General features: G+C 23.5%; 2 protein-coding genes across 5 annotated transcripts in view; one reads left to right on the top strand and one right to left on the bottom strand.

Moving 5' to 3' along the window:
• Nucleotides 1-20: 20 nt before the first annotated feature.
• LOC113554026 (mediator of RNA polymerase II transcription subunit 29-like) lies at nt 21-2,368 on the bottom strand. Its single transcript, XM_026957672.1, has 2 exons — nt 1,749-2,368; nt 21-209 (listed from the first exon to the last, which is right to left on the bottom strand). The coding sequence occupies exons 1-2, from the start codon at nt 2,146-2,148 to the stop codon at nt 25-27; spliced, it is 585 nt and encodes a 194-aa protein (XP_026813473.1). The 5' UTR covers nt 2,149-2,368; the 3' UTR covers nt 21-24.
• A 207-nt stretch (nt 2,369-2,575) lies between these two features.
• LOC113555112 (protein kinase C, brain isozyme) overlaps nt 2,576-12,859 on the top strand; it is an 82,459-nt gene continuing 72,175 nt past the window's right edge. For all 4 annotated transcript variants that reach the window (XM_026959447.1, XM_026959444.1, XM_026959446.1 and 1 more), the window contains exon 1: nt 2,576-2,993. In XM_026959447.1, the coding sequence (XP_026815248.1) occupies nt 2,809-2,993 (185 nt within the window). In that variant the 5' untranslated portion in view covers nt 2,576-2,808. The remainder of the gene's footprint in view (nt 2,994-12,859) is intronic.

Raw genomic sequence — 12,859 nt, 5'->3', positions numbered from 1 at the left:
TTAAATATACATTTTTTTTCTTTATTATTCATTAGAATTATTTTGAGTTGCAGACAACAATAATTCTTGAATTTCTTTTAAATAAGAAATCTGTGATCGAACTGTGCTTAAATATTGAGGGTATGTGAGTGAACTTAACTCCTGTGCTGGTAATGGTTCTGTTCTTGTAGGATAAACCATCAGTGGTATATAGCGCTGACTGCTTAGACCTAAACATTAAAATAAATTGAAATATTATTTCAAGTTTCATTGTTGTATTACCTAATACTATATTTTCATATAAATATATCCATTTTTAAAGTAAGCTGATAAGTATTAAATGACTAATGTATTATAGATATAAATTGATAAATTAAATTACTTAATATTGTTATTAATTTTCAAATAGGTGAAAGGAAAAGTGTGAACTGAAAATCACTCAATATTGTAATTAACATAAAATTGATAAACATTTTTTTGTAAAATTGTTATTAATTTATTTATTTTATAGTATAAAATAAATAATTTATATATATATATATATATATATTATATATAAATATTACTTTTAATGTTTTGTTGTTGTTTGAAAGATTACCAAAAAATAGAAAATATTTATTAATTATCAAAATGGTCGAGTAGAAAAATATTGGAAATATAATTTAAGTTTTTTGTTTTAATATTTGAGACCATTAAGAAAGATTTATAATAATTTGTTTGAAATTATTATGTTTTTTTTTCAATTGGGTAAAATATTTTGATATTGCTACATCATATTAATACAATTTTACTAAAGTATTTAATATTAGATTTTGAGTGGAGTAATTTAAATTTTCAGATTTGTCAAAATTACAAATTCCCAGTACTTTTTTATAATTGAGGAAAATGGGATTTTTACATAAATCAAATATTATTAAAATAATTGTTTTATAACCAAGGTTATACAATTTTAGACAGTCTTCACCTAGAATTGTTTTTCATTGTATACAATGGGTTATGATTGATATCAAATTTAACAAAATTCTTTATAGAGATTTACTCAATTAAGAGTTTCATTCAACACCTTATGTACAGCAAAGCAGTATCTACTTCGCTACATTTTTTATTTTGTTATAGAATTATTCAATATACATTTTTTTTAAATGGTTAATTAATATCCTGGAAAATTAACAAGTTAATTTTTATTTTCAATATTAAATAAGGAAATATACAAGTAAAAAGAATTTTTTATTGTTGTAGATATTCAGATACATTTTGTATGAATTGGTATAATTTAACAAAAAAAGATAATTCATATGGTATTTAATTTTCATTGATTTATTTCCTAGTACTATCATAGTATGTATACTTAATAATAATTTAGATTAATATTTAAGATGATCATATTGATAGAGTTTATTATTTAAGTACAAGTTATTTTGTTCAACAAAATTATTTGTTTTTTATATAACCATAAGTAATGTCAAGATTCAAAAACCTAATTTGGATAATTCTAAACTTATGTGCATCAATGTAAAATAAACAAAGTGACTAATTCAGGTAGAGATAGTCGATATAGGTCACTTTTAAATACACGATTAAGTTGTAAAAGAACTTGAAAATTTTGAAGATTTAAATCTTACAGTTTTAGAAAATATATTATGTATAAGATTGTAGCCAGGTATTTACATCAAATATAACTAATAGTAGATTTATAAGAAATCTAAAGAAAGTATTTTTTTTATATTTATCAAGTTTAATTGTTTTATCAAGATACTTTAGTAGTATACCTTGTTGTTGACACTCAATGGCAGTCTTAAGATTATATTCAATTTGATCACAAATCGAAAAAAATTCCTCAATGGTTTTCTCAAATCGGGGACCGGGTATTTCTACAGTTTTTAATAATCCTGTGTCTATGTAATGATTTTGCTGTAAAGTATATGAAGCTGCTCGTAATACACAACTTAATGATTCTTTGAGTTGAATCACTTGAGTTTTCACTTTTGATATATTGTCTAATTTTTCCTGCTGCTGCTGCTGTTGTTGCTGCTGCTGCTGCTGTTGTTGTTGTTGTTGCTGCTGTTGTTGCTGTTGTTGTTGTTGTTGTTGTTGCTGTTGTTGCTGTTGTACTTGTTGCATAGCTTGAGGAACTTGAGGTGTATTTGATGGAAATACGGGCATAGACATTGTTCAACTATTAAAATAAATTTTAGTATTTGGAGAATATATTTTACTTATTAAATATTACTAATTTCAGATTTAACGTTTATAACTTTTACAACGAGTTTAAAAAAAGGACATGGCAATACAAATATTTATAAAATGCAATAATCAGTAGTTCCAAACTAATAAATGCAATTGACTAAAATTTGGAACGATTTAGAATTTTAAAATTCATTAATTTATGAACGATTGATAATTCGGAATTTTATTAGCACGGCGTTATCTCCTATGATTACGGATACCGCATCATTTTATCACGGCTTACAATATGTATTATGGACGTGTCACACTGACGTGACTAGGTTGGCGACCTCGGCTAAGTCTGGATGATAGCGCGCTCATCAAAATATTTTTCCGCAGCAAGCTCTGACGCTCTATGCCGCGGGCAGTCGCTACTTCGCTAGTGTAATTTCTGTCGTTGCTCGCCAGTCTCCAGTCGCCAGTCACTACACTATGTGTCGAGGCTTGTGTGTGTCCCTCGTTCTCTCTTTCACTTTCTTATCAGTACTGCAGCGCACTGATTGTTCGACATCATTATATTATTTATAAATATTTAATTATATTGACATTAACGATCATTGTCGTTTTTAAATAATCGTCCGGGAGGATAGTTGTGGTAAAATTATGGCTGACGATTACGGAAGTATGGAGGACAATGCTGGTGATATGAATACCAAATTTGGGCTGCGATTGCGTGGGCGCAAAGGAGCTTTAAAAAAGAAGAACGTCTATAACGTCAAAGATCACAAATTTATACCAAGATTTTTTAAGCAACCGACTTTCTGTAGCCATTGCAAGGACTTTATTTGGTAAATATTAAAAAAATATTTATTTTTAATTTTATTCTATTTATGTAAGGTCTTTTGATTTGCTTGTGCTTAATTGCTACTTCGAAAAATAAAACAAACTCCACATAAGAAACTTACTTCTGATCTATAGTAGACTTTTAAACATTGTGTAAAGCTAATAAAATTGAGTATTATGGGACTGTAATGTTATTCCGTGGCGGTAAGTAGGTACTTAACAAAAATATCATAGGCGTTTGTCTCGAAAATTTGGGTTATGACTTGTGGCTAATTATGTAATTTTTTATACATATTTTAATTATTAACTTTTAAGTTTGTCAATTGAACTAGTAATTTGAGTATTGTGAATATTTTTATTTAGTAATAATAATTTTTGTACTTAGTTATATAAATGTTTAAATATTATTTTCATGTTAATTTACTTTGTGAAAAGTATGTAGGCGAGTGTTTTGCGATGTACAGAATTGTATACTACATATTATTCTAATTATTGTACATTTTGAGTCAAAATATTTATGTTATTGTGAATAGCATTTTTTTTTAATACTTCAGAGATTATAACATTTTTTATTAATAGGTCTAATAAAAGAGTATTTTTTTTTTGAGTATTAAAAAGTATGGTTTTTTTTTTTATATTGGTTTGTTTTAATAATTATTTAAATTATTTAGAAGAATATATTTTTACGTTATCGGATATTTTTTTCATTTGTATTTTTCGTATTTATTTACGTACAATATTATTCAATGGTAAACGAGGGAAAATAATTGAAATGGTTTTTTTATAAAATGAAGAGGGCCTATTTTTAAATTTAATTTTTATAGATCCCGAGGAAAATATAAAAATACCTTTTAAAATTCTTATAAATTATACCTTTAGTCTATATAAGTCTAAGGTTAGTCACCTACTGTAGGTACCTTTTTTGATATGGTAGTGGGTGGGGCAAACCTATAAAGTCTCTGTTTCTCCCTTACTTTTATACTTGTTACTTTATACATAATAGGTACCTTTTTGTGTCATATTTTTACGAGAAAATTGAATAAAAATTGTTAAAGAGTGGCTTTATATACATAGTAAACAATGGCAGATTCAAGGGGGACCGCCCCCCTTGACAGTTATATTATATTTGTAAGGTCCAACATCATATCCTAAATATTTCGTTTACAAAATTATATAGAATATAATATATATTAATATAAAACATTTTACCTCACCCCCGCAAAAAAATTAAGGTTTATGGTGTTTACAACACTATAAATCCATATAACTTATTATAACTTCGATGTTATTATATAGTGTTGATAAAAATTACTCAAACTTTGATTTAACACTATTTTTTTTTAACTCTATAAGCTCTTTTACAATTTTTAAAAGTTTCATTGCTTTTAGGCTTTTTATTAAGTGTACCTACATTGAATTTATTTTTAAAACATTAAATCCTTAATTTTATAAACTAAACTTCAAACTTTTAATAAAACGTGCAGTTTGTTATAGTTAAATAGATAAGATTAATAATATTTTATTGTATAACATTAAGTGTTACTATTTGAGTTTAAAAAAAGTTGAAAGTATCTTACGTATGATCAATTCTCAAGATTGTGTTTAATTTATATTTCAATATTTAATTTTAATTTTTTTAAATATGTAAAATATATTATCATACGGAACAGTATTTTAACGTTCAAATTGATGGAACTCAGTCATAAATAATGTTTAATTTGCTTATGATTTGTGAGGAGTATTTTTCTTCATTTTTTTTGTTAATATATATATTGATTAATTATTGTTTATTAAACAACTTTCTATTTATTTATAAGTATATTTGAATTATTATTGTGCTCAAGTATTGTGTATTATTACAGTTATTATACTTGATAAATACACTATTAATAATTTCACAATATATATAATATGTACAATCGTGAATCCCTATTATCGTTAATTCGTAGATGTGCAATATGTTGGCTGTGGCGTAACTAAAACTTTTGATTGGGTGGTTTAAATTTATTTTTTATTTAGTCAAAAATCTTGAAAATGTTATTCAAGATTCCTAATAAATGGTTTTTAGGTACCTAGATTAAAATTATTTAAAATACGTAGTCATAACATTTTTTTATAGCGTTTGAAGTTCAAATGTTGACAAGATTTTTTAAAAAATTACTAGTTTGCAAATTATTTTGAAAGTAGTTAAAATTAATTTAAAATTGAATTTTAATATCTTAGATTTTAAAATGCAATACAATTTGAAATAAAACTTCTTTTAAGTTTCTTACAGTTGTTTAAAATTACCATACACATTTAGGCTCATTACTTTTAAAGGCACTTGAAGTTAAAATTTTTACAAACTTAATATATTTTTATATAAAAAATATCGATATTTCTATGTTACAATTTTAGTTAATTTTATTTTTATTCAAAAAATATAAATCTTAGAGACTTGAAGCTTTTTATCATTAGTCATTATTTATATTATTATTTTATATGCAAAATGTTTAAATTTTAGAATAATTTTAACCTATTTATCGTATTTTATATTTTATACCATGAACCAATTTACTGTACGTTAATATTGACTTATAAGTTATAAGTTAATAATAATATTATAATATATAATAAATGAAATAATATATTGATAATTTGGTCAAAAATTGTTTAAATTCTACTGTATTACTAGTTTACTAGTCGAAACTGATTCTTTTAGTATATAAACTAAAGCCATTCAACTTTTTATCAGTCATTGTTAATTTTAGAACTAAGAATTTATGAATTTTCTTAAGAATACTTTAATTTGTTTTCGAAGAATTTAAATTTATTTAGACCATTAGTATTTGAATTTTATTTTGTATTCTTATGAGCACATAAATTATGTATCTTGTCTTCTAAATTCTGGTGTTTATGCAATTTTTATTTTTTGGTTATTAATTTCATTTGAGTATTATAGTGAATTTAGTCCAAGAGGTTTAAGATGAAATGGAGGGAATTCCCACACACATGTTCATACAACTTAATTTTTTTAAATCTAGCTATGTCATTTTTTTTTTATGATTAATAACATAATAAATATAATAATATAAGATAAACTATTTTTTAAGAAATTTAAATCTAATCTAAGTTTATACAATTCGGTGTATGCTACTTACGTCCCAAATTGACATAGCAGGTAACTTGCGTCCGAATAGTTTGGATGCAAGTTACTTGTTAATTATTACTAAAGGTAAGTTGCATCGTAGTGGTTAGGACGCAAATTACCTGTCGTATTTATTGATGTGTTAATTGCATCTTGAATAATAATTTCGTAACGATATAATTTTACAGTTAGGGCAGTTAGGTATATCTATATACCTATATAAGAAAAAAACATATAGATATAGGTAGGTAAATTGTTAAAAAATTTTTGAAATATTTCACGGGCATATGTAATTTGCGCCAAAAACAATCTAAAAAAATAATACTTATGTAATCTGCGCCATCTTGCACCTTCAAAAATTATGCGCCACTTTTAAATAACTAAATATTTTTTTTTACAGATTAACATATTATATTTTTAATCATTGATTAATCAAGTTAATTTTAATAGTTATACATTTCTAGAAAATTATTAAAAGTATTAAATTAGTATAATTTTTATATATTTTTTTATAAAAAAAAAACATACAAGTCAGTATAATTATGAATAAATGTGTATAAGTATACTTAAATTCCAAAAATTGAAGTAAAAAATGTGGTGTAGATTACATATTCCATTTTATTTTCTGTCGTGGTGCAAATTACAGGTAATAAAATTGGTGCAAAATACCATCTCCCCGCAACTTAGCTGTTATAATATTGAAAATTCTTATCAACAATCTTACGGGACAAGTAACATACAGCTCTGCCACAATATAATATTCAAGTTTACATTGAATTCTGAGAAAATATATCAACAATTATTTGCTACAGCCTATTATCAGTGTTAATACCGTGTCACTTCAACGAAAATACGGCTGGTTGACATCGGCCACCACCGATCTTAATACTTGTTTAAATAAATAATATTCGTATATTTTACGAAAACATATTGTACAAATTTCTCCACACTCGAACATAGTAATTGTACTATATGTTAATTGTAATTTATTGAAATAAATATAGACAAATAAATTCAATAGAAATAATAAGGTATAATAATTTCCATTTGTTGATTTTATTTGTTTAGTAAAATATTTAAAAAACCTATTCTTATTTCTTATTATTTATCAATAATCACAAATATATATATTTAGGAACTGAATTTCTCGGCCGGATTATATTGGAATAAATTAAATTTTTTTTCAAAACTATTTATTATTGGTTATTTTTTGAATTTTAAAACGTATTGTATGGTATAAAATACATAAAAAATTCAAAAACTAATTAATTATTGTAAATAATTATAAATGGTTTTATGCATTTTAATGAATCGTAAAAATGTAATATTTATTAAAATTGAAATTGCTCTTATTTAGTCAATGTTGGTTTTAGAGCCATGGTTGATAGGTCAATATGACTTAAAAACAATCAGCTTACCTAAAATTTGTATCGAAAACATCGGTTGTCATTTAAATAAATACAAGTTGTATTGTGCATGCACGTACCAATAAAAGGATTAAAAATTTGAAATTTATCTGAAAATGTGTACTGATATACCACTAGCTTGTAAAAAATGTTTGATTTATTCCAGTATAATCTGGCCGAGAAATTCAGTGTTACCTAAATAATTAGTGAACACACGGTTTATATATTATATATGTATATAATTTCTGAGGCCCATAACTTATCGGCATTAGGTTAGGCTATGGTCTGACTGATCTGACTCTCAGTTTCGCCTATGAAAATTTTAATTTTATACTCAAGATATTATCCTGGTTTTTTGTTAAATTACTATTTATGTATTGTGAAGTTGTAAATGAACACTAATATTTATAAAATAACAAAATTTAAATAAATAAATTCGTTATTTGTTGATTCTTATTATTTTAATTTTATATTATTTTTTATCTTATTTCAAAAGTATGAATAATTATGATCAGTATAAATTAGTATAAATTACGAAAACAAAAAAAAAGTTAAAACAGATTATTAAATTATTTATAAATTTCAACATTGCTTGATAATTTTTTAATCAGAAAATATTTATTTATATATTATGTTAAAAAAATCTATTTGTATTGCGTATGCGCGTACCAAAATTTCTAAAAAATTTGAAATTTTCTTAAAATATGAATTTTAATGCTCGAGGATCTTCTGAAAACCTTACTTTAATCTGAATAAAAAAAGCGCGAATAAATGTGAATAAGCCCTAAGGTGTGAACTTATATTACATAAATATATAATAATTGTAAATAATAATAATATATTTTTACAATATGTTTATATATACGTATACTCTATTAATTTATCAGGATATATAATACCTTATAATTTTTAGTAAGATTTTAGAAATGCTAGAATAGTATTTGAATTAGTTCAATAAATTTATAATTTTTTAGTTTTTTTTTAAAAAATAAATAATTATAATAAATTCAAAATGTGTGTAAGTGCCTCCTCTAATTAATATAGAACTATTATAGGTTGATTTCTATGTGTATTCTGTTTAGCACATGCGAATTAATTACAATTCAATTGTGCAGCCTGTTAGCAATAATAAAATGTTTTGCAAATTAGCTTTCATTTAAGAATATTAATAACTAATAATATATTCTAAACTTTCGCTTTTTGCATCATGTCTCAAGGTTTGAGACATTACATTTTTTTCGTGTTTGAGTCTTAAAATATTTATATATTGACCAGGATATTTTTTTTATTTTTTAATGTTTAAGAAATTTAAAAATACAATTTATTTGCTAAGTGCTTGAGTTTAAGCATGTAGTCAGGATTATTTTGTGTGGTAGGGATAGTTCAATAATTTTGAACACAATTTTTTTTTTTTATTTTTTTACATGATTGGTATACAAAATCTTTTATTTTTAGTTTTTAAAAATTTCGAGAGGGGGAAGTTCAGACCTTATGGACCTCCTTGGGTATATGCTTGCTTAAGTTAAATATTATTTCGTTATTAACTATTCAATATGTTACTAGGTGGCTTTATGTTGAACTATAATTTTTGAAAAAAATGTATACATTTTATTATAAATAAAATAATATATTTTTTTTCAAAAATGGGTTTTGCACAAATATTTTTCCATAATCTATTTTTCATTTTTCCGTATTATTTTTTGAATTATTATGCATTTTTAATATTGACTCCTAAATTATTAACTAAATATAATTTGCTACTTATTTTATCATTGAGTCGATGATTCAAATATTTGTACTGCTATAAAATGTAATGTTTGATAATAAATAAATAAATAAAAATTAAATAATAAAAAACACGTAATTGTACGAGCAAAACCAAACGATAATGTCTTTGTTTAGAATCTAAAATTAAATAACATTATATTTTAAAGCTTTCTTAAAAATTTATAATAGTTTAAAATCTGTTCCTTATTAAACCTTGGATTTATATGAATTTGGTGGTATGATAAATTTTGTTTGATATATTATCGTTTATTTGTTTGTAAAATGTTTATAAGTATAGCATTTTAGTCTACGTATTATGTAGTATTTTCATTTCTTGTATTTAGCAACTACCTGTACTTATCTACAATATGTAATATTTTATTGAAACTTTTAATTTGTTACAAACTCTAATTATTTATGTTAACCTTTTGGATATAAAATAACTTTAATTGGATTTCATAATTTATCTTACAATTGCCCTCTAGCTAAAAAAAAGTGTGTGACGAATTTCCATTCTTTTTCAATTGTTGTTGACCTTGTAGACAAAAGTCTAGTATAAGATTTGCCCTACAGTGCAAAATATATTTCTGTTTTCTTTTGTAATTATTATATTTCTGTATTGTTTCTTTTTGAAATGAGATTTACCATTGATTCTATATCATATTTAACTTATACTTTTTTCAAATTTTTTTCTTTTTTTATAATTTACAATAATAAGATAAGTAGATTTGTAGGTATATAAAGTTAGTTTCAAACTGCGATTTTAGGTACTATTTATTAGAAACTTATTTTATAAGTAGTTATGTAAAGTATAGAGAATTTGTATATTATTTTTGTTTTTATTTATTTTGTATTGCATGATTTTTGTAATGAAATAATTTGTTTTTCAAACAATGATTAAAATCATAAAAAAAATAATATTAATAAACATTTATACATTCTATTCTAAATAGAATAATATTAGTGTCAATAATAATTTAAACTATATACTATTATAGTATTATGAAATTTTAAACTTTATTGAAGTGAGTTACTAATCCAAATATGTTTAATGTAGAAAAGACTTATGGCAAAAATGTTCACTTATATGGCTTTTACTGAGGTGACCTAAATACAACCGATAACCGTGGAACTTTTAAGGGTTCTATAAAGAAACACAAACTTTTGAGAGTATTATATAACAATTGTCTCTCTAGGGAAATTAACCATTACATATACCTAACGTTTATAAGTTATGACTAATAAACGATCAATTTTTCGGTAGATTTAAAATATTTATTAAGGGTAGAATCAAAAATTCAAGTGTACACATTCCCTTTAGCTATATATATATTTCTGATATTTTTTAACAACATAATACTAATTATATGATAAATAATTTATCTCTATTTTAATAATAAAATAGGTAAATAAACTTATACTTAATAAAAAAATATAATATTATTTTACCTCAACTATAATATATAATAAAAATAAATAATTGTATAATTTGATTTTTACCACGAATCATAGTATTTTTAAAATAATTGATTTGAAATAATCTTAGGAACAGTTATAGAAAAGATGTATAATATTATTTTGATAACTTATCAAAATTATGTTGATATTTTTAGTAAACAATTTTAAATTAATAGAACTCAAGTATGTGTGACTATCTTAATAATATTTCTTGGAAAAATTTCAGTACCTAGGAGAGAATAGTTTTGAATTTTCCAAAAATAATCAACGTACAATATTGTACTCATGTAATACACATTCATACGTTGGCATCTGTCGTGTAATTTTGATACAAAAGAAATAAACTAAAAATGATTCGATAAAATACTACTGTAGATGAAAAGGGATTTTCAGAAGAGAACACTTACAGTCAAACTTGTAGCGGATAACGCTCATATCAATAATACTACGGTAAACACATTCAACCGATATAAAATCAAAATTATTTACCAGTTTTTTTTTATACTTAGATACGTGTATATTACAAAATTATTTTGTTTTAATTTTAATTTTTAAATTAATTTCTTTTTATATTAATTATTAATGTATTATTCGTTGGCGTGCCGCTGCGGCGGTAAGCAGTTGTAATATACTAATGTATTGTTAAAACAGATCAGTATTCCATACATGATTGTGTTTTAAAAAGCATTCGAAATGTTTTTTTGTGTTAGAGTTATCTTCTACTAACAGTCAATCAAAAATCTATTTGTTTTTAAATCGCATAATTATTAAGATTTTACTAATGACTGACTATTCAAACAATAGTTGTTAATATGTTGAATGAGTTATTGTTTAAAAAATATAAATGCGTTTTTAGACATACTTGTAAGTCATTACTAAGTAGTAAGCGTTTGTGTTCAAATATCATTATATTTGTTTATTTAGCTCGTATTATTTAGATACTGCTGACCACTGAATAAGAGCTATCAATATATATATATTATATATACATACATATATTGAATTCGAATTCCTAATTTTATTACGTATTTGATAAAAAGATAGTTATTAGTTATTAAATGAGGCTTTAAGACCTTTTAAGATTTCTTCAACATTTCTTGCAGTTTGTAATTTTACTCAAATTGTTAAAATAAGTAATACAAGTACCATTTAATATTATTACTAAATAATAAATATTAACTATATTTTAACTAGCGCATAATAGGTTGGTAATGTAAGCAAATAACTATAACGCAACTATAATGTCTTGGATGAATCAAACAAAGGTATATTAGATTAAAAAAAAAACAATTTTGTTTTATAAGTAAAAATTGATATAACATCAATAAATACAGAAAATTACCGGGAGTATTTATTTATTATTAAATATTGAATGTTATCGATTATTATACGCGGTGAAAGGCGTGTTATCCTCCTCTGCCCTAAAAAATTTATTTTTATTTTCAACATAACATCTCAAATAGTATGATTATAAAATTATAATTTAAAAGTAATATTTATACAATGGTATTACATAGTTTTATTAATTTTATTTTTTTATTATTTTTGGCTAAATCTACAACGGAGAATGGAGATCAATATTTAAGCGTTATAACTAACTTGAAATAGCTGATTAAAAAAAAAAAAAAAATGCGTAAATTATATTTTGTATGTATTAATTTTGTTATGATACGTTAAATTTGGTTAAAATAAAATATAAAAAAATATGTCGAGAACAAAATGCTTTTAATATATACTGGAAAAGTACATTCTTTAAATTTGTATAATAGAGTCAACTATATTATACTTTTGTAGATTAGTATGGAACGGTGTTGCTTAAATTAGCTATTCTAACAGTTCCTGTAAAGTTTGATTTATATAAAAATTAGTTGGTCTTATGAATAATTTGGTTTTAGTATTGGCATTTGAAGAAACTTCGATAAATATAGTTTTTTTTAATGTAATTATTTATCAAAAAATAACAACATATTACTATCTTTATCCGAAATAAGCGATCATGTAATTTGAATACTTCATTCACGTTAACAAAATAATTGTTGAGTATCGGGAATCTTAAGTCATTATGGAATAATTATATTTTAATAAAACATTATTTAAAAAAATAAGTAAGATA

The sequence above is a fragment of the Rhopalosiphum maidis genome, chromosome 2 (genome assembly GCF_003676215.2).
Source record: "Rhopalosiphum maidis isolate BTI-1 chromosome 2, ASM367621v3, whole genome shotgun sequence".
NCBI classification, from domain to species: Eukaryota; Metazoa; Arthropoda; class Insecta; order Hemiptera; family Aphididae; genus Rhopalosiphum; species Rhopalosiphum maidis.
The sequence above is the reverse complement of the archived record's forward strand: the minus strand, read 5'-3'. Positions and strand labels throughout refer to the sequence as shown.